The sequence below is a fragment of the Mustelus asterias genome, chromosome 12, assembly GCF_964213995.1.
Source record: "Mustelus asterias chromosome 12, sMusAst1.hap1.1, whole genome shotgun sequence".
NCBI lineage: Eukaryota > Metazoa > Chordata > Chondrichthyes > Carcharhiniformes > Triakidae > Mustelus > Mustelus asterias.
In genome coordinates this window covers 34,220,260-34,242,257 of record NC_135812.1, presented here as the reverse complement: position 1 = coordinate 34,242,257, position 21,998 = coordinate 34,220,260, and the positions used below count along the sequence as shown (strand labels likewise).

The window sequence follows — 21,998 nt, the reverse complement described above, 5'->3', positions numbered from 1 at the left end:
AGAAGGGATAAACTCGATGCTGGGGTTGGGGCTGGTGTGGAAGAGGATGAACAGTAATCCCAATTCTGTAGAGGGGACAGGATGGGGTGTATGGCTACAGATGTGTCTGATCAGATTGGGTTTGCAGAAGACTTAAGACACAAGAAGTTAAAGAACCCCAGCAAGGACAGGGACAATGGGTGTGCTGTGCATTGTAAGGGGATGAACTCAGGCCACAGGTTCTTGTTCAGTTGAATTGTGTTGGTTTGGAGGCCCTGGTGAGATGAGCTTATTCAAAATTGATGAAGTCACAAGCAAAGGCTTCACTGTTGTTGAGTAAAAATACATTTGTTGCTGGGGTCCTGCATCTCCACAATATTCGTTGCATCTCAACATATGAAGAAATATTGGCTCGGGTCCCTTCTGTGTTGAAACGGTTTTACAATTGCACAATGTTAAGTTGCTGCCCTACCAACCCAAATGCTTCATTTATCTAAATATCCTGCACCACCCTTATAGGAAACTCCTTTCTTTCTCAAATTTAAATTTGGTTCAGAAGGTCAACATCTCATGTGATCACTGCATACCATTTAAATGAAGGCCTGAAATACCAATTGTCTCAGTCCCTGGATTCAGAAGCTTTGCCAGCGAGATTGATGGTGCCGTCCCTGTAAAGGTGGGTAAATGCGTTTGAATGAATTGCTTTAAAATGAGTTTAATTAGGAAGTTAGTTAAGCCGCTATCTAAAGACAGCATCAATCTACTCTCTGATTGATGAGGTCACTTCTGTGCTGCTGGGTCTGTAACAGTGACTTTTTTTTGGTAATAATTGCAGTTTGTAAAGATTGTTAGTTCTGTAAATTAACTCTTATCAGCTGTGTATAAAGGTAGGTAGATGAGAGTGTAGAATATAAACTGTTCTGCTGGTGAAAGGACAGTTTAAATTTGCTGGCAATTTATCATTGCTGCAAACTGAATGGAACTGAGGAATATCTTTGACAAACAGGCAACGAGAAAGATTTGTGCCAGTTGCATGAAGAACTTAGAATTCCAGAAGCAACTGAAGCCCCATCACATGGAGGACAGGATGACAACTGGCAATCATTCATGTTTCATGTGCTTGGTTTCTACTTTTGGCCTGGTCGCTGCCATTGACTTCCTTCAGATATTCTTATACACTGGAGGAATACATAAGCCATTATTTCATAGAATCATAAAATCGCTACAGTGCTGAAGGAGGCTACTTGGCCCTTCAGGTCTGCACCGACTCTCCCACAGAGAATCATACTCAGACCCACCCTTCTGCCTTACCTCAGTAATCCCACATATTTACCCTGCTAATCCCCCTAAACTACACAAAGGCACAATTTAACATGGCCAATCCACCTCACTGCATACTTAGTTCATATCAATTCCCTTCCATAGAATCCATAGAATTTATACAGTGCAAAAGGAGGCCATTCAGCCCAGCGAGGCTGCACCGACAACAATCCACCCAGGCCCTATCCCTGTAACTCCATATATTTACCCTGCTAATCTCTCTGATACTAAAGGGCAATTTAGCTTGGCGAAACAACCAAACCTGCACATCTTTGGAGTGTGGGAGGAAAGCGGAGCACCCAGAGGGAACCCACACAGACACGGCAAGAATATGCAAACTCCACACAGTCAACCAAGACTGGAATTGAACCCGGGTCTCCAGCACTGTGAGGCAGCAATGCTAACCACTGTGCCATGGTGCCACTGTAATGGTGCACTAAGGCAGACTTTCATCTGTTTTCATAGCTAGTCCTGGAACAGGTCACTAGTCTGATGTCAGGGGCTTATAGCTTGAGGGGCGCCACTCCACACCAAGCATGGCCGACCAGGAGTCTCACTCACTCTTACTACCAGTTATTGGCGTATTTGGAAGGATTTTCAAGTTGGTACTCAACCTATTTGGCCACATTATGAACGCACCTTCCTTGGCCATCAAGTCCTGGGGTGGGACTCGAACCCAGAGCTTCTGGTTCCAAACTTGGAAATATTACATTTGATCCCCACATCCAAATCAATGATATAGATTATGAACAGCCGGGGCCTGAGTACTGATCGTTGAAATACCCCCTTTGGTCACCGCCTGTCAACCTGAGAATGACCCGTTTATTCCTATTCTCTTTCTTCTGTCCATTTAGTAATCCTTGATCAATGCCAGTATATTACCCCCAATCCCATGTATTTTAATTTTGTTTACTAACCATCCAAATACACCACATCCACTGGCTCCCTCTTATCGATTCTGCTAATAATATCCTCAAAAATCTCTAACAGCTTTGTCAAACATGATTTCCTTTTCATAAATCCATGTTGACCCTGCCCAACCCTGCCATTATTTTCTCAGTCCCCAGTTATCATTTCCTTTGGGCAGTATGGTGGCACAGTGGTTAGCACTGCTGCCTCACATTAAGAGTTTTAACAACACCAGGCTAAAGTCCAACAGGTTTATTTGGTAGCAAATGCCATTAGCTTTCGGAGCACTGCTCCTTCATCAGATGGAGTGGATATCCACTCCATCTGACGAAGGAGCAGCGCTCCGAAAGCTAATGGCATTTGCTACCAAATAAACCTGTTGGTCTTTAACCTGGTGTTGTTAAAACTCTGACTGTGTTTACCCCAGTCCAACGCTGGCATCTCCACATCATGACTACCATCGATGCCTCACATTGCCAGGAACCCAGGTTCAATTCCCGGCTTGGATCACTGTCTGTGTGGAGTTTGCTCGTTCTCCCTGTGTCTGCATGGGTTTCCTCCGGGTGCTCCAGTTTCCTCCCACTCCAAAGATGTGCAGGTTAGGTGCATTGGCCGAGGGCATTCCTTAGAATCAGGGAGATTAGCAGGGTAAATAAGTGGGGTTGCGGCAATAGGGCCTGGGTGGGATTATTGTTGGTACAGGCTTGATGGGCCAAATGGCCTCCTTCTGCATTGTCGGGATTCTATGAAAAAGCCCATATTGTGCAACCCATCTGGATGCCCCTGTGGGGGAGGGGGTAGATTATGTTAGGATGACTGTTGAAAAAGCCGATCTCAAATCCCCTGAGTTTAACCCCTGGGTTAAAGTATTATGCAGCATTATAATGCAACATTAATGTGTTTTCTAACAATTGCCGGGTGAGAGTGAAACCTTCCTATCATATTTTCCTCTTGTAAATACTTTTATCAGCAGGCTGAAAGCATTTGAGTGCAAATTTTTAAAAGGAGCAAGTTCATGGCCAGAATTCTCCAGCCGTTCGCTGGCGGTGAGATTCTCTGGTCCCGCTGGCAGCACACCCCCTCCCGTGGGTTTCCCGGCAGCGTGGGGTGGCCGCAATGGGAAATCCCATTGGCAGCGACAAGACCAGAGAATCCCGCGGCGTGCCACCTCCCACCACCGAGAAACACGCAGCTGGAAGGCCAGAGAATCCCACCCAATGGGTATGGTTTTACAGCCTCATTCATCCCGAAACTGTAAAATCCCACCCAACGTCAACTGATTTTTCTGTGTTCCGCCCTCACCCGCTCCGATTCCCATGGCGGGCAGGGCGGTAAAATCCCAGCCGATATCTCCAGCCTGCTTATTTGCTGCATAACTTACTTACTGATCTTCTAAAGTTTATATTGTGAAGTACAAATTTGGGATTTTCTTAACAGCAGCACAAAGTTAGGTGGCACAATCATTCGCGTGGATAGGAGTAGAACTGTGGCAGGTGGGACTTCGATGTAGGTAAGTGTGAGGTCATCCACTTTGCGCCTGAGCAGTCGACCATTGGTGAAAAGTCAGTTACTGAAGAGGGCAGACATCTCGGAGTCCATGTGCAGGTCTCACTAAAACGAAAGAAAGAACATTTTGCATTTATATAGTGCCTCCCATGAGTTGTGGTCACTTGTTTTGTAGGATATGTGACAAAAAGCATTAAAAGGTTAATGGAATCTTAACTGTTATCTCAATTGTGCTTAAATACAAAGAGGTGGAAGTTATGCTACAATTCGTCTGAATCTGGAGTACTACGTTCAATTTTGAAGACCATGGGTGTGATTTTCCTGGCCTGCTGCACTGCTCGAGTAGCACAGTGGGCCGGGAAAGGTCAGCGGGGGGGGCCTTGTAGTGGGAGTCACGACTGGCGTCCAACTGATCGCAAATCTCCCAGGCCATTTTTTATAGCGTAATCAGCCTCACGCTGGAAATCAGTACGAGGCCGATTACAATGTGGAAATCGTCATGTCATTAGCAAACCCAAGGTGGTATCGTCTGAGCTTGCTAATGTCTCTCCAATTCCCCCACCCCCCTGCCCCCCACCGCCGGGAGAGGCTCCCACCAGCAGGGATTAAAGCTGGTCGCCATCAACGGGGAACAGACGTGATCACACCACTGGTGGGGACAAAGGCCATTGTGCACCCCCCCCCCCGGGAGTTCGGGGGCAGATGCAGGAGTGCGTCTTGGGCAGTGCCAGCCTGGCACGACCAGCCTGGCACCCTGACACTGTGCACCAGGCACCAGGCAGTGCCAGGGATGGTGCCTACTGGGGGCAGGGCTGATCAGTAGTGGTGGGGGTGGGGGACTGCTGTGCACTCTGCAGCAGGGGTCCGTGGGGAGGGAGGTCAGGGCTGGCCATGAGGGAGAGGAGGGGTGGTCGGACTGGTCATGGGGGTGCAGTTGAGGCTGGCCATGGTGGGGGTGGTCGGGGAGGCCGGAGATCGGATGGGGGGGAGGGGCAGTTAGGGATGACATTGGGAGGGCAGCAATTGGGAGGCCGTCGCTGGCGGGGGGGGGCTAGTGCGCATGCGTCGATCTCCCCACTGACAGATCAGCACATGTGCAGTGGCCCGCTCAGGGCGCTGATGCCGGCCTCTCTGGAGCGGGATCAGGCCCTGTTCCCCCTTATTGGCATGAATCCCCCAGCAGGCTCTGCGAAGCACAGAGTGCCGGAAATCCTTCCCACCAAGTGCGCCCAAATAACGGGCAGGAAAGTCTCCTGTTTTACTGCCCGTTGGGCATTTAGCTTTTTTCTGGGAAAATCGTCCCCATTTCTCAGCAAGGGTATATTGATCTTGGAGTGTAAATTCACCAAAATGATACCAGGGTTAAAACAATTAAATTAGGAAGTCAGGTCGCACAGATTAAACATGAATCCCTTTGAGTGTAATGGAATAAGGGGTGATCTAATTGAGCTGCTTAAAATGATTCAACAATTTGATGGGGTAGATAGAAAGAAAGAATTTCCTCTGATTGAGCTGATTGTGAGTTTCTTCTATGAGCTGTTGGGCTGGCTCACGGACGATGTGTTTTCTTTCAGAATGATTCCCCTGTGGTTCCTGGGAGCATCCCTGGCTGGATTTCTCTGGACTGAGATTGATGGAGCTCAAACAGGTAAGAAACTGAACCCAGCACCGAGTTTTTAAAGGCAAATTATGTTTATCAAATGACTGATTGGATCAATTAAGAGAATGCAGACGGTGTAGATATGTGTTTTGAGAAGAAGTCAAGATCATGAGGGGGCTGGACGGAGTGGACAGGGAGAAACTGTTCCCGCTCGGAAAAAGATTGAGAAGCAGAGGGCGCAGAGTTAAAATGATTCGCAAAAGAAGCGAATGTGATCTGAGAAAAAAACATTTACACACAGCAAGTGGCTGGGGTCTGAACTGCACTGCCTAAAAGTGGAGGAGGTTCAATCGTGGCACTCAATTATTATTTGAATAGAAATAATGAGCAGGGAAAAGACAGAGGATTGGCACTAAGTCATAATGCTCAGTTGGAGAGCCTGTACAGGCAGATTGGCTGAATGGCCTCATAGAATCATTGCAGTGCAAAAAGAGGCCATTTGGCCCATGGAGTCTGCACTGACAACAATCCTACCAGGCTCTATAACCTGTAACCCCAAATATTTACCTCACTAATCCCTCTAAACTGCACATCCCAGGACACTAAGGGTTAATTTAGCACAGCCAATGCACCTAACCCACACATCTTTGGACTGTGGGAGAAAACCGGAGCACCCGAAGGAAACCCACGCAGACACAGGGAGAACATGCAGACTCCGCACAGACAGTGATCCAAGCAGGGAATCGAACCCAGGTCCCTAGCACTGTGAGGCAGCAGTGCTAACCCCTATGCCACCATGTCACCTCCTTCTCCACAGTAACTATTCTGTGTTTCTGTAAACTCAACATGGTGTCTTGCAAGAAGCTTTTTAGCAGAATTCAGATAAGTGTGGATAGAAAGTTAGTTTGATTAAAAGGAAGCTGAGAAGTAGGGCAAATGGGGGTCGCTCAGATTGAAGGAGGGTTGGAGGTGGATAAAACTAAAGGTATGTGCTAGGTCTGAACTGTGAACAAAAATATTTGCACAGAGTTGCCATAGAATGCAATAGGGAGTGGTTGTGATTAATACCTTTTAATCTTTTACAGAAGAAAAAAATACCTTTTCAAAGCTGTGTAAAATACAAGGCAATAGTGAGTGGAAAAGGCAATTGACTTTATTTTGGATGGCCCTAGCAAACCAATGGCGTAGACAATGGGATGAATAGCCTTCCTCTACTTTGTAAACCTTAATGGTTCTATCTCAGCACAATGCATTTCACATGATCACAGAATTTTGGGCAGCATGGTGGCACAGTGGTTAGCACTGCTGCCTCACAATGTTAAAGTTCAATTCCAGCCTTGGGTGACTGTCCGTGGGGAGTTTGCACATTTTCTCTTGTTAATTTGTGGGACTGGGGCTGGCCAGCATTTATTGCCCATCCCTAATTGCCCTTCAGTAGGTGGTGGTGAGCTGCCTTCTTCAATCGCTGCCATCCACGTGCCGTGTGTTGACCCACAATGCCGTTAGGGAGGGAATTCCAGGATTTTAGCGACTACAAAGTAACGGCGATATATTTCCAAGTCAGGATGGTGAGTGGCTTGGAGGGGAACTGACACTCTTTCCGTCTCTGGCTTTCCTCCGGGTGCTTCAGTTTCCTCCCACACTCCAAAGATGTCCAGGATAGGAGGATTGGCCATGCTAAATTGCCCTTTAGTGTTCCGAGAAATGTAGGTTGGGGAGATTAGCGGGTTAAATATGTAAGGTTATGGTGATGAGGCCTGGATAATGTGCTCTGCCAGAGAGTTAGTGCAAACTCAATGGGCTGAATGGTCTGCTTCTGCACTGTAGGGATTTGATATCTAATAACTTCCAAACCCCGCAAAGAAAGTTAATTTAGGATGGTCAGGAGAGGTGGGTGTTCAGAAAGGAGAGATTGGACAGGAAAGGAGCTGATATAACTTCTTTTTATATCAGTGAGTGCCTGGGAGGTAGATAAAGGTGAAACTGTAAGAGTGGGGGGTGAGGGGAGAGGAAGAAGCAAAATCAATCAACCTAATTAGACAACAGGAAAATTATTTTAATATAAGGCTTCAATTGACAGATAGAAATTGGAACTGAAGTCGTTCAGAGTAGATGCACAATCCAATTCGGGCCTCTTGCGCACTCCATTTCCATCTGGTGGCCATTCTTTCTGCTCTCTAAGCTCAACGCATGAGAATTTTCTCCCTAAGTCTCTCAGTCACATTACCTCTCACTTTTTTCAAGGCCTTCCTTAACACCTACCTCTCTGAACAAACTTCAATCATCACCCTAATTTCTCCTTCTTGAGTTCAGTGTCAGTTTTTAACTAACTGAGCTTCTGTAAAGAGCCTTGGGGCAGTTTCCTACAGTAATGATGATACATTAATGCAAGCTGCTGCAGCTGATTGCTTCACGCCCCAATGTTGAATGGAAGCCCTGAGGGACGGTGCTTACTTCATTTCCTTGTAAAATAATACGCTTGATTATCAAAGGAAAATACGAGGATTATTTTAGCAACGCGAGTCCCGTAAACAGCAGCCCGTGTGACTTCAGAAAGGATAAGTGCTGCCTGAAGGATTTCCTTGATATCTTTGAGGAAGTGAAAGCAATGCGTAATAATTGGAAGAATTGGGTTGAATTGAGATGGGACTTCACCAGATCTCTTGTGTTGGGATCATTACTGTTTGTAATTTAAATCAATGGCTTGAATTCAGAAACTAATGCAAAGTGGTCACATTTGCAGATATCAAACCAGGAGGAGTGTGGGATTGAAGGTTCCCACTCGAACAATTACAATAAGTTAATTTATATGCCTTTAGATAACAATGATAAGTGATGTTTGATGCAGTGTACTTGTGATGTAGTCATTCTTTAAGGGGCATTTCCAACAAAGGGTCATATATGCTTGTCCAATCTGGAGCCGAGTTGGGGACTCGCTCAGACTTGCCTGGGTTTCTTCCTCACAGTTGGAGGTTTGGGCGTGTGGGGTTAAGACCTTTTTCCTTGCCCTGTAATATGCATAGTTATTCTGTTAATAAACCTTTGTTCACTGCCTGGAATTTGAGCTTTGCCTCATTACACTACAGTACTGTAATGTGTATATAATGTAATCATATGTACTGGATCTATTACTGAATATAAAATATTGCATATAGGAAGTAAAAGTGGGCAACACATTTATTCCACAGTGTGGGTGGCACGGTGGCACAGTGGTTAGCACTGCTGCCTCACAGAACCAGGGACCCGGGTTCAATTCCAACCTGGGGCCATTGTCCGTGTGGAGTTTGCACATTCTCCCCGTGTCTGCATGGGTTTCCTCTGAGTGCTCCAGTTTCCTCCCACAGTCCAAAGATATGTGGCTTAGGTTTATTGGCCATGCTAAATTGCCCCTAAATTGGCTGAGGAGATTAGCAGGATAAATATTTGGGGTTACAGGATAAGCCTGAATATGAGTCGGACAACAATCCCACCCGGGCTGTATCCCCGTAACTCCATGTGTTTACCTTGCCAATTACTCTGACACTAAGGGTTAATTTAGCATGGCCAATCCATCTAATCTGCACATCTTTGGAGTGTGGGAGGAAACCGAAGCACTCGGAAGAACCCCACAGGAAGAACGTGCAGATTCCACACAGACAGTCACCCGAGGCTGGAATTGAAACCGAGTCCCTGGCACTGTGAGGCAGCAGTGCTAACCACTGTGCCACCGTGCTGCCCACATTTAAGCAATGCACTCCGAAATATTCATTGGGGTTTTGCAGCAACTGACAGTATGATTGGTACAGAAACTGTGAGCATTCAGTGATGCTGTTGCAGTTGAATTTCAAGAGGAGGTGTCTGAACATTATTTTATTGGAGATGGTCATTGCCTCAAATGTGTGAGGCAAGAACGTTGCTAGCTATTTAGCATCCCAAGCATGAATTTTGTCCTGGCCTTGCTATATGTTGTGGAGATGCCGGCGTTGGACTGGAGTAAACACAGTAAGAAGTCTCGCAGCACCGGGTTAAAGTCCAACAGGTTTATTTGGTAGCAAAAGCCACTGGCTTTCGGAGTGCTGCTCCTTCATCAGGTAAGTGGGAGTTCTGTTCACAAACAGGGCATATAAAGACACAAACTCAATTTACAAAATAATGGTTGGAATGCGAGTCTTTACAGGTAATCAAGTCTTGAAGGTACAGACAATGTGAGTGGAGAGAGGGTTAAGCACATGTTAAAGAGATGTGTATTGTCTCCAGCCAGGACAGTTAGGGAGATTTTGCAAGCCCAGGCAAGTCATGGGGGTTACAGATAGTGTGACATGAACCCAAGATCCCGGTTGAGGCCGTCCTCATGTGTGCGGAACTTGGCTATCAGTCTCTGCTCAGCGACTCTGCGTTATCGTGTGTCGTGAAGGCCGCCTTGGAGAATGCTTACCCGAAGATCAGAGGCTGAATGCCCGTGACCGCTGAAGTGTTCCCCAACAAGAAGAGAACACTCTTGCCTGGCAATTGTCAAGCGGTGTTCATTCATCCGTTGTCGTTGCGTCTGCATGGTCTCCTCAATGTACCATGCCTCGGGACATCCTTTCCTGCAGCTTATCAGGTAGACAACATTGGCCGAGTTGCAAGAATATGTACTGTGTACCTTGTAGATGGTGTTCTCACATGAGATGATGGCATCCGTGTCGCTGATCCCTCTATCTTGGTTTCCAGGATGCGGCGTTTGCTGTAGAGCTGGTGTATGAGGTGGTTGAGGAATGTGAGAGAGGTGCGACGGCAAAGTCTCTCAGCATAGTCTGTGCGTAGTCTTGCTACATGTGGGCATGGACTACTTCTTTCCACATGGAGTTGTGGATGGTACTGAACTCTATGCAATCATTCGCAAAAATGTTCCCATTTCTGATCTTTTGATGATGGGGAGGTCATTGGCGAAGCAACTGAAGATGTTTAGACCTCGGCCACAACCCTGAGGAACTCCTGCAATGTCCAGGAGTTCTGGCTATGACGCCAACAAGTAAATTTTTTTTCCCTGATTCCCATTGACTTCAATTTTGTTTGGACTCCTTGACTGTCTTGGTTTCAATGGCACCCTCTCTCGCCTCACTGCTGGATTGCAGCCCTTCTGTCCACATTTGGATCAAGACTGTAATGAGGTCGGGAGCCAAGTGGTTCAGGCAGAACCACATTCAGGCATCAGTGAGCAGGTTGTTGGTGAGTAGGTTCTGCTTACTTTATTTATTTGAATTGTTAGATTAATTGAGTCAGTAACAAACAGTGAAATTATGAAAAATACATCTGTTTGATCTTTTTTTATGAATCTGGTAGACTCAGATTTAGCACCCTGCCCTCACACCCGACCCTGACCAAGAGAGACAGTCAAGCACTGGAACCAATGTAATGAGCTACCAGATTGATAATGCCAAGGGCTAGCAAGGATTAGAATGGAAAAGTCCCTGAAATTCTAATGGAAACAATGAGCAGAACGTCCGCAATATAATCAGATTCTTTAGATGTTGTGAATCAGTACAGGAGGGGTTTCTACGCAGCTAGCATCATGAAACCATTGTACAGGAATTTGCCAGCAGCTTTCTGGATCAGTTTAACCCACATTAATGTCATTAACCTTTAATTTTGTTTTCAGGCTTTGTTAATCGTGAAGTCAAAACTGTACAGGTTTTCTAACCTTGTCTCTCAGTTCACACTAAGTGCTCTCCGCTCTCTTTAAGGTTGGCGTGAAACTAGCAGGAGGAGTTGGCAGAGCAGAGAGATCCGTCAGTGATGAATGAAACTGATACTCCCTCAGTAATTGTGGCCACAGGTTCTGTTCCTGGAGCAATTCGGGCGTGCCAAATTTCAGTCAACCTGGCTCACTGCTAAAGGAACCAGACAACTGGTGCTGCAAGTTACGTTAAATTCAGCCCCAGGAACTGGAGAGGCTACCACACTTTATGAAAGAGTACATTCCCGGGTACCTTATCCTAATAATTATGGTGCTGCACTGACTGAGAGATTGTGAGTTCAAAATCACAACCTGACAAGTTGTAAAACTGAAATCCATAAATCAAATATATTTTGGGGTTCGCACTAGAAAAAAAGGAAGTGCTCAACCCAGCCCCGCGGCCCTGCCTGCAAACATCATTGATGTACTATTTGATGGCAGTCTGTCAAGCAAGGAATTCATGCAGTGCTGTAACAATGGTGCACCGACTGTTTTTTAATTCATTCAAGGGACATGGACATCGCTGGCTGGCCAGCATTTATTGCCCATCCCGAGTTCCCCTAGGGGGACAGTTGAGAGTCAACCACATTGCTGTGGCTCTGGAGTCACATGTAGGCCAGACCAGGTAAGGACAGTAGATCTCCTTCCCTAAAGGACATTAGTGAACCAGATGAGTTTTCCCGACAATCAACAATGGTTTCATGGTCATCAGGAGGTTCTTAATTCCAGATTTTTTTTTATTGAATTCAACTTGCACCATCTGCCATGGTGGGATTCAAACCTGGGTCCCCAGAACATTAGCTGAGTTTCTGAATTAAGATCTAGCGATAATACCACTAGGCCATCACCTCCCCTGTTTGCATTACACTTTGTAGGAGCAAGAACATATCTGCAATGTATTGTCCAGTTCAGAGAGGATCCTATGAGATTCGAAACACAAGCAATGAGTACCTCCCCCTTCAGTAGTGGCTGGCCCTTCTGCTCTCCCTGTGACAAATAACTCCTTTCTTTCTGAATCAGTAAATTGCTTGGCATATGCTTCTCTGGACTGGGGGTTGTTTTAAATCAGGATGATGTTGACTGCTTCTGTACACTTGCTCCATTTCTCACAGAAACTGCATGCTCCATCACTCGACATGCTGACAGTTCAACATTTATATCTGCTGCTAGTTCCTTACTTGAGCAGCAGATACTTTCTGATGTTGCGCATTAGTTACGTAAAATTTGACAGTACGGAAACAGGACCTTCAGTCTGGCAAGTCATTGCTGATGTTTCTGTTCCACACAAGCCGCCTCCCACCTCTCACCCTATCAGCATATCCATCTATTCCAGCCTCACACATGAGCGGCACAGTGGCACAGTGGTTAGCACTGCTGCCTCACAGCACCAAGGATCCGGGTTCAATTCCTGGTTTGGGTCACTGGCTGGTGGAGTTTGCACGTTCTCCCCGTGTCTGCGTGGGTTTCCTCCGGGTGCTCTGGTTTCCTCCCGCAGTCTGAAATATGTGCTGGTTAGTTGCATTGACCTGAACAGGTGCTGGAATGTGCTGACTAGGGGAATTTCACAGTAACTTCACTGCAGTGTTAATGTAAGCCTTACTTCTGACTAATAAATAAACTTTAACTTTTCATGTCCTAATCACCCTTAAGTGCATCAAAGCTAATTGCCTCAATCACTTCATGTGACAGCGGTTCCAGAGTCTCCTGTGTTCTTTATTGGATTTACTAATGGTTATCATATGGGTAGCCATCCACAAAGGGGACAAATCAGTTGGGACCAGCAGAGGACTGCAACTGGAAATAGCAACTCCTAGCTTGTATACACTGGGAACTGTTATAATATTGCATGTGTATCTATAATCTAGAAAGCATGTACCTCTAAGCGAGCTAAAAGAGACATCATGCCATGAGATATTCTTGTTTAAGGTACTAATCTTGCTTTGAATAACTCCGGCTATACTTTGGAATATATCAGGAAAGTCAGTCAGTGCAACCTATTAAGCAATAAGCCCATAGATGTCGATGATAGAGTCGGAATCATAGAATTCCTACAGTGCAGAAGGAGGCCATTTGGCCCATTGAGCCTCACCTACTCGCCAGCAGAGCATCTTACCCAACCCGCACCCGCCCCCCCCCCAACACCGTAACCATACACATTTATCTCACTAATTCCCCTAACCTACATATCTTTGGATACTAAGGGGCAACTTAACATGGCCAATTCACCTAACCTGCACATCTTTGGACTATGGGAGGAAACTGGAGCACCCGGAGGAAACCCACGCAAACATGGGGAGAACGTGCCGACTCCACACAGACAGTGACCCAGCCAGGGTCAAAGCAGGATCCCTGACACAGTGAGGCCGCAGTGTTAACCACTGTGCCTCCCTTGTAGTCAGCAATTATTCAGTTGCTCCATGAATGAATTTTGTGATACTTGTTCTCAGCAAGAACTCTGTCTCAGAGTTCACATGAGATGAGCTACATGATAACACAAGAACGCGGTATGGTGGCAGCTGGCGGCTGGTATTTAAGGTAGGGCTAGTATTTTTATACAACAATGGCAGGTGGTATGACATCACACTTACATCCCTTAAAGCTACATGCTTGTCTGATCATAGATGCATGTAAATATTACAACAGGAACAAAAGTGACCACTGCTGGTGCCACAGGAAATCAGTTGGGTCCCCAATCATTATCTGGTTGGCAGCAGTATTTAAAAGGCTGCTTTGCGGAAGCCAGTTATAATTAACTGGAAGCAGTCGAGCTATGAACCGGGAACTAGCCAGTGAATCAGGGAAATCAGGAGGGCTAAAAGAAGACATGAGGTTGCTTTGGCAGACAGAGTGAAGGAAAATCCAAAGAGCTTCTATAGGTATGTTAGGAGCAAAAGGATAGTGAGGGATAAAATTGGTCCTCTTGAAGACCAGAGTGGTAGACTGTGTATGAAACCAAAAGAGATGGGGGAGATAGTAAATGGTTTTCTTGCATCCGTATTTACTGAGGAAACGGGCATGGAGTCTACGGAAATAGGGCAAACTGGGAGGGAGGTCATGGAACCTTTACAGATTAAAGGAGAGGAGGTGCTCGCTGTCTTGAGGCAAATCAGAGTGGATATATTCCCATGGACCTTGAGGGAAGCTAGTGTTGAACTTGCAGGGGCCCTGGCAGACATATTTAAAATGTCAGTATTCACGGGGGAGGTGCCGGATGATTGGAGAGTGGCTCATGTTGTTCCGTTGTTTAAAAAAGGTTCCAAAAGAAATCCGGGAAATTATCGGCCAGTAGGTTTGACGTCGGTGGTGGGCAAGTTATTGGAAGGTGTGATACGGGATAGGATCTACAAATATTTGGATAGACAGGGACTTATTAGGGAGAGTCAACATGGCTTTGTGCGTGGTAGGTCATGTTTGACCAATCTATTAGAGTTTTTCGAGGAGGTTACCAGGAAAGTGGATGAAGGGAAAGCGGTGGATGTTGTCTACCTGGATTTCAGCAAGGCCTTTGACAAGGTCCCTCATGGGAGGTTAGTTAGGAAGGTTCAGTCGCTAGGTATACATGGGGAGGTAGTAAATTGGATAAGACACTGGCTCAATGGAAGAACACAGTAAGAAGTTTAACAACACCAGGTTAAAGTCCAACAGGTTTATTTGGTAGCAAAAGCCACACAAGCTTTCGAAGCTCTAAGCCCCTTCTTCAGGTGAGTGGGAATTCTGTTCACAAACAGAGTTTATAAAGACACAGACTCAATTTACATGAATAATGGTTGGAATGCGAATGCTTACAACTAATCAAGTCTTTAAGAAACAAAACAATGGGAGTGGAGAGAGCATCAAGACAGGCTAAAAAGATGTGTATTGTCTCCAGACAAGACAGCCAGTGAAACTCTGCAGGTCCACGCAACTGTGGGCGTTACAAATAGTGTGACATGAACCCAATATCCCGGTTGAGGCCGTCCGCATGTGTGCGGAACTTGGCTATCAGTTTCTGCTCAGCGACTCTGCGCTGTCGTGTGTCGCGAAGGCCACCTTGGAGAACGCTTACCCGAAGATCAGAGGCCGAATGCCCGTGACCGCTGAAGTGCTCCCCAACAGGAAGAGAACAGTCTTGCCTGGTCCCAGTCCAGCGCCGGCATCTCCACATCAATGGAAGAAGCCAGAGAGTGGTTGTGGAGGATTGCTTCTCTGAGTGGAGGCCTGTGACTAGTGGTGTGCCGCAGGGATCGGTGTTGGGTCCATTGTTGTTTGTCATCTATATCAATGATCTGGATGATAATGTGGTAAATTGGATCAGCAAGTTTGCTGATGATACAAAGATTGGAGGTGTAGTGGACAGTGAGGAAGGTTTGCAAAGCTTGCAGAGGGATTTGGACCAACTAGAAAAATGGGCTGAAAAATGGCAAATGGAATTTAACGCAGACAAGTGTGAGATATTGCACTTTGGAAGGACAAATCAAAGTAGAACGTACAGGGTAAATGGTAGGACTCTGAAGAGTGCAGTTGAACAGAGGGATCTGGGAATACAGGTACAGAATTCCCTAAAAGTGACGTCACAGGTGGATAGGGTCGTAAAGAGTGCCTTTGGTACATTGGCCTTTATAAATCGGAGTATCGAGTATAAAAGTTGGAGTGTTATGGTAAGGTTATATAAGGCATTGGTGAGGCCGAATTTGGAGTATTGTGTACAGTTTTGATCACCTAGTTACAGGAAGGATGTAAATAAGATTGAAAGAGTGCAGAGAAGGTTCACAAGGATGTTGCCGGGACTTGAGAAGCTGAGTTACAGAGAGAGATTGAATAGGTTGGGACTTTATTCCCTGGAGCGTAGAAGATTGAGGGGAGATTTGATAGAGGTGTATAAGATTTTGATGGGTATAGATAGAGTGAATGCAAGCAGGCTTTTTCCGCTGAGGCTAGGGGAGAAAAAAACCAGAGGGCATGGGTTAAGGGTGAAAGGAGAAAAGTTTAAAGGGAATATTAGCGGGGGCTTCTTCACGCAGAGAGTGGTGGGAGTGTGGAATGAGCTGCCAGATAAAGTAGTAAATGCGGGGTCACTTTTAACATTTAAGAAAAACTTGGACGGGTTCATGGATGAGAGGGGTGTGGAGGGATATGGTCCAAGTGCACGTCAGTGGGACTAGGCATAAAATGGTTCGGCACAGACAAGAAGGGCCAAAAGGCCTGTTTCTGAGCTGTAATTTTCTATGGTTCTATGGTAATCCCGCAACGATCAAATTTTCCTGTTCCTGTGTGTCCGTTATCAGACTGTCCATCCCTGTTCCTGTGGGTCAGTTATCAGTCTGTCCATCCCTGTTCCTGTGCATCAGTTATCAGTCTGTACATCCCTGTTCCTGTGTGTCAGTTATCAATCTGTACATCCCTGTTCTATCAACCTGTCCATCCCTGTTCCTGTGTGTCAGTTATCAATCTGTACATCCCTGTTCTATCAACCTGTCCATCCCTGTTCCTGTGTGTCAGTTATCAGTCTGTACATCCCTGTTCCTGTGTGTCAGTTATCAGTCTGTACATCCCTGTTCCTGTGGGTCAGTTATCAAACTGTACATCTGTGGTGGACCTCAGTTGTGCCTTTGTCCTATATGGACCACCATTGTGTGTGTTTGTCATACCTGGACACATCCCCTTCCAGTTTGGTTCCTCCCCTCAGCACCTAGTATAAAGGTGGCTGTCTCCTCCCCCTTGTTCAGTCCAGGTCGGTTAATTGTTGGGATCTGCTCCTGATTCTGTTGTGAATAAAAGCCTACACTTATATTGGCATATCGGTAGTCTTTCGCCTTATTGATAGTGCATCAATTTTATTCACAACAGTTACTAGTATGGAGCAGTTTCTAAAACCCGACAAGTTAGCTTTAGACCCTCAAGAGGTTGGAGCCTCTGATAAATTTGATCATTGGTTGGACTGCTTCGAAGCATTCGTCGACACCGCTACGGCCATCGACACCGACGCTGCTAAACTCCACGTGCTCCGCGCCCGGGTAAGCGAAACTGTCTATGGAATCTTCCGGGACGCTGCTACTTACGCGGACGCTATCGAACTCCTAAAAGGGCAGTTCCGAAAGAGCCCTAACGTGGTTTACGCCAGACACCTCCTAACTACCCGCAAACAGCAGCCAGGAGAATCGTGCGCCCAATTTCTGCGCGCCCTGCGAGTCCTCGCCCGAGCATGCGACTGTAAGGCTGTTTCAGCAGCTCAGAACACGGAGGATCTGATCCGCGACGCCTACGTTGCGGGCATTGAGTCTACATACATCCAGCAGCGTCTGCTGGAACAAGATGACCAAGACCTCCGGAAAACGGCCACGATGGCTGAAACGTTAGAAGCAGCCTCCCATAATCTCGGGTCTTACCTTGGATCCCGTTCCACCGACGGCTCCACTGCGACGGCTGCTCCAGCAGGGCCCAAATGTTACTTTTGTGGCCTCCCTAAGCACCCTCGGCGTCACTGCCCGGCAAAGGACGCGATTTGCTCCGGATGCGGTAAGCTAGGCCACTTTGTCAAAGTCTGCAGAGCAAAGCCGCTTCTGAAGACTCGTGGAGCCATGTGTGCTCCGAGGGCGCGGCCATCTTTGATGCAGGCGGCGGCTGCGCGCGAATCGCCATCTTGGATGCGGTCACCGGAAGTGCGGGAATCGCCATCTTTGATGCGGTCACCGGAAGTGCGGGAGTCGCCATCTTTGAGACTGGCATCAAGGCAAGCTGAGCAGGAAGCTTCATCCGTGACGTCATCAGACGGCGACGAAGATGGATTCTTCTTTAATTCAACAGTGGCATCGATTTGCCTGGACCAGTCGCAGCCACATCAACTCTCCAAGTCCATAATGGAGATCAAGGTAAATGGTTATGCAGAAAACTGCCTGTTTGACTGTGGGAGCACGGAAAGTTTTATACACCCTCGCACAGTGCGTCAATATGCCCTTCCCGTGCGACCCTGGAGCCAGACCATCTCCATGGCCTCGAATTCTCACTCAGTGGAGGTCCTCGGGTGCTGCTTGGTGACGCTGACGGTACAGGGCACAGTCTACGAGCGTTTTCGGCTCCTCGTGCTGCCGCGACTCTGCGCAGCTGTACTGCTGGGGTTAGATTTCCTCAGCCATCATAGGAGCGTCACCCTGCAGTATGATGGCCCTTATCCCCCGCTCTCCGTCTGCAAGGCGCCGTCACGGCAGCGCCCCTCGCGCACCACCTGCAGTCTCTCGACCCTCAAGATCACCCCCCCCCCGTTATTTGATAACCTCACCCCGGATTGTAGGCCTATAGCCACCAAGAGTAGGCGCTATAGTGCGGATGACCGGGCCTTCATTCGGTCCGAGGTACAACGTTTGCTCCAGGAAGGGATTATCCAGGCCAGCACCAGCCCCTGGAGGGCGCAAGTGGTCGTAGTTAAATCGGGGGAGAAACACCGCATGGTGATTGACTACAGCCAGACCATAAACAGGTATACCCAACTAGATGCATATCCTCTTCCCCGTATCGCGGACATAGTCAACCACATCGCGCACTATAGGGTTTTTTCAACGATCGATTTGAAATCGGCTTACCACCAGCTCCCTATCCGCTCGGAGGATCGCCCATACACTGCCTTTGAGGCGGATGGCCGCCTCTACCAGTTCCTCCGAGTCCCCTTTGGTGTCACCAATGGGGTCTCAGTCTTCCAACGGGCCATGGATCAAATGGTGGACCAGCACGGACTACGGGCCACTTTCCCGTATCTGGATAACGTCACCATCTGCGGCCATGACCTGCAGGACCATGATGCCAACCTACAAAAATTCCTTCGTACGGCCACTCTCCTGAACCTCACATACAATGAGGCGAAGTGTGTTTTCCGGACACGCCGCCTCGCCATCCTTGGGTACGTGATAGAAAATGGTGTCCTTGGCCCCGACCCAGCCCGTATGCGTCCCCTTATGCAGCTTCCCCTCCCTACTACCCTCAAAGCACTGAGGAGATGCCTGGGCTTCTTCTCCTATTATGCCCAGTGGGTTCCCCGTTACGCAGATAAAGCCCGTCCGCTCCTAAAATCGACCTCTTTTCCCCTGGCGGAGGAGGCCTGTCAGGCCTTCGATGACATCAAAGCGGACATCGCGAAGGCCGCGATGCACGCTGTGGACGAATCCATCCCATTCCAAGTGGAAAGTGATGCGTCTGACTTTGCCCTAGCTGCCACCCTTAACCAGAGGGGCCGTCCGGTGGCCTTCTTTTCCCGGACCTTACAAGGCCCTGAGATTCGTCACTCCTCCGTCGAGAAGGAGGCCCAGGCCATCGTGGAAGCCGTCCGGCACTGGCGCCATTATCTCGCGGGCCAACGATTCACCTTAATTACGGACCAGCGGTCAGTTGCCTTCCTGTTTAACACCAGGCAAAAGGGCAAGATTAAGAATGACAAGATCTTGCGGTGGAGGATTGAGCTCTCCACCTACAGATATGACATCATGTACCGGCCTGGGAAGCTCAATGAGCCCCCAGACGCCCTGTCCCGTGGATCATGTGCCAGTGCCCAACTAGACCAGCTACAGTCCCTCCATAACGACCTCTGTCACCCGGGTGTCACCAGATTTTTCCATTTTGTCAAGTCCCGTAACCTGCCCTTCTCCCTTGAGGAAGTCCGGACGATTACCAGGCAATGCAGGGTCTGCGCTGAGTGCAAACCGCAGTTCTACCGGCCAGGTAGGGCGCACCTTGTGAAGGCCACTCGCGCGTTCGAGCGCCTTAGCGTTGATTTTAAAGGCCCCCTCCCCTCCTCTAACCGCAATGTTTATTTCCTGAATATCATTGACGAATACTCACGTTTCCCTTTTGCCTTCCCCTGCTCGGACATGACCACGGCTACAGTGATTCGGACCCTGAACAAGCTCTTCACCCTGTTCGGCTTCCCAGCCTATATTCATAGCGACCGTGGGTCCTCTTTCATGAGTGATGAGCTGAGGCAGTACCTGCTCGCCAAAGGCGTTGCCTCCAGCCGCACCACTAGCTATAACCCCAGGGGCAATGGTCAAGTAGAGCGGGAGAACGCAACCGTCTGGAAGGCCGTTCTATTAGCATTACGGTCTAGGGGCCTTCCAGTCAGCCGTTGGCAAGACGTCCTTCCGGACGCATTACATTCCATTAGGTCACTCTTGTGCACAGCGACCAATACGACCCCTCACGAGCGGATGTTTTCATTTCCCAGGAAGTCCTCCTCGGGTACTTCGCTCCCGGATTGGCTGATGTCCCCGGGACCCGTCCTGCTTCGGAAGCATGTCCGGACCCATAAGGCAGATCCCTTGGTCGAGGAGGTCCAACTGCTCCATGCTAATCCCCAATATGCTTATGTAGCGTACCCTGATGGGCGGGAGGACACGGTTTCTGTCCGTGACTTGGCACCCGCGGGTGCCCCGGAGGTCACCACGTCCTTCCGCCCCACGGTCCCTGGTGTCGTCCATTCGGAGACTGCTACGCCTCTTCCTCCCTCAGTCCCTGTCCCCAATGTAGTGTGCCCAGAGCCTGTTGCAGCCCCCCACCCCCCAGCTCCGGTTCCCACTGTTCCCCATACGCCACCAGGGCCACAGCCCATTCCTCTCGCCCCTATGTACAGCTCGCTTGAGTCGCCGGAGCCGTCGCCACGCAGTACCCGACGACTGGACGGGACGACGGATCGGTCCGCTTCACACCACCCAGCGCCTTCTCTCGACGCTCACTGTACGGAGCCTGGGCCGACATCGCTCCCTGCTCGGACGACTCTGCGACCTGCACTACGACGATCGCGACGACGGATCAAGCCACCGGTTCGTCTGGACTTGTGATATTGTTTCCGCTTCACCCCCGTGTTGTTTTTTTAAAGGAAGGGGTGAATGTGGTGGACCTCAGTTGTGCCTTTGTCCTATATGGACCACCATTGTGTGTGTTTGTCATACCTGGACACATCCCCTTCCAGTTTGGTTCCTCCCCTCAGCACCTAGTATAAAGGTGGCTGTCTCCTCCCCCTTGTTCAGTCCAGGTCGGTTAATTGTTGGGATCTGCTCCTGATTCTGTTGTGAATAAAAGCCTACACTTATATTGGCATATCGGTAGTCTTTCGCCTTATTGATAGTGCATCAACATCCCTGTTCCTGTGCATCAGTTATCAGTCTGTACATCCCTGTTCCTGTGTGTCAGTTATCAGTCTGTACATCCCTGTTCCTGTGTGTCAGTTATCAATCTGTACATCCCTGTTCCTGTGTGTCAGTTATCAATCTGTACATCCCTGTTCTATCAACCTGTCCATCCCTGTTCCTGTGTGTCAGTTATCAATCTGTACATCCCTGTTCTATCAACCTGTCCATCCCTGTTCCTGTGTGTCAGTTATCAGTCTGTACATCCCTGTTCCTGTGTGTCAGTTATCAGTCTGTACATCCCTGTTCCTGTGGGTCAGTTATCAAACTGTACATCCCTGTTCCTGTGCATCAGTTATCAGTCTGTACATCCCTGTTCCTGTGTGTCAGTTATCAGTCTGTACATCCCTGTTCCTGTGTGTCAGTTATCAATCTGTACATCCCTGTTCCTGTGTGTCAGTTATCAATCTGTATATCCCTGTTCCTGTGTGTCAGTTATCAGTCTGTACATCCCTGTTCCTGTGTGTCAGTTATCAGTCTGTACATCCCTGTTCCTGTGGGTCAGTTATCAAACTGTACATCGCTGTTCCTCTGCGTCAGTTATCAGTCTGTACATCGCTGTTCCTCTGTGTCAGTTATCAGTCTGTACATCGCTGTTCCTCTGCGTCAGTTATCAGTCTGTACATCGCTGTTCCTCTGTGTCAGTTATCAGTCTGTACCGCTGTGTTCCTGTGTGTCTGTTATCTGATGAGACAGAATTTGCATTCTTGTCTATGTGTTGTTATCAGATTGTGCCAGGTGCCTTTGTGCTATAGTTATCAGATTGTAAACAAACTCTTTCCTCTGTCAATATGGAATCGCTCAAATGCTTCTCTTTGTGTCTGAGGAATGAAATATG

At 48.0% G+C, this 21,998-nt stretch overlaps 1 protein-coding gene across 2 annotated transcripts in view; it reads left to right on the top strand.

Moving 5' to 3' along the window:
• Window positions 1–606: 606 nt before the first annotated feature.
• Window positions 607–21,998, top strand: part of LOC144501364 (eosinophil peroxidase-like) — a 57,461-nt gene continuing 36,069 nt past the window's right edge. Inside the window, exons 1-2 of one of the 2 annotated variants that reach the window (XM_078225017.1) lie at window positions 607–655; window positions 5,289–5,362. In XM_078225017.1, coding sequence (XP_078081143.1) covers window positions 5,290–5,362 — 73 coding nt within the window. In that variant the 5' untranslated portion in view covers window positions 607–655; window position 5,289. Of the gene's footprint in view, window positions 656–3,701; window positions 3,719–5,288; window positions 5,363–21,998 lie in introns of those variants that run through there. The other variant, XM_078225018.1, reaches the window with a different exon arrangement.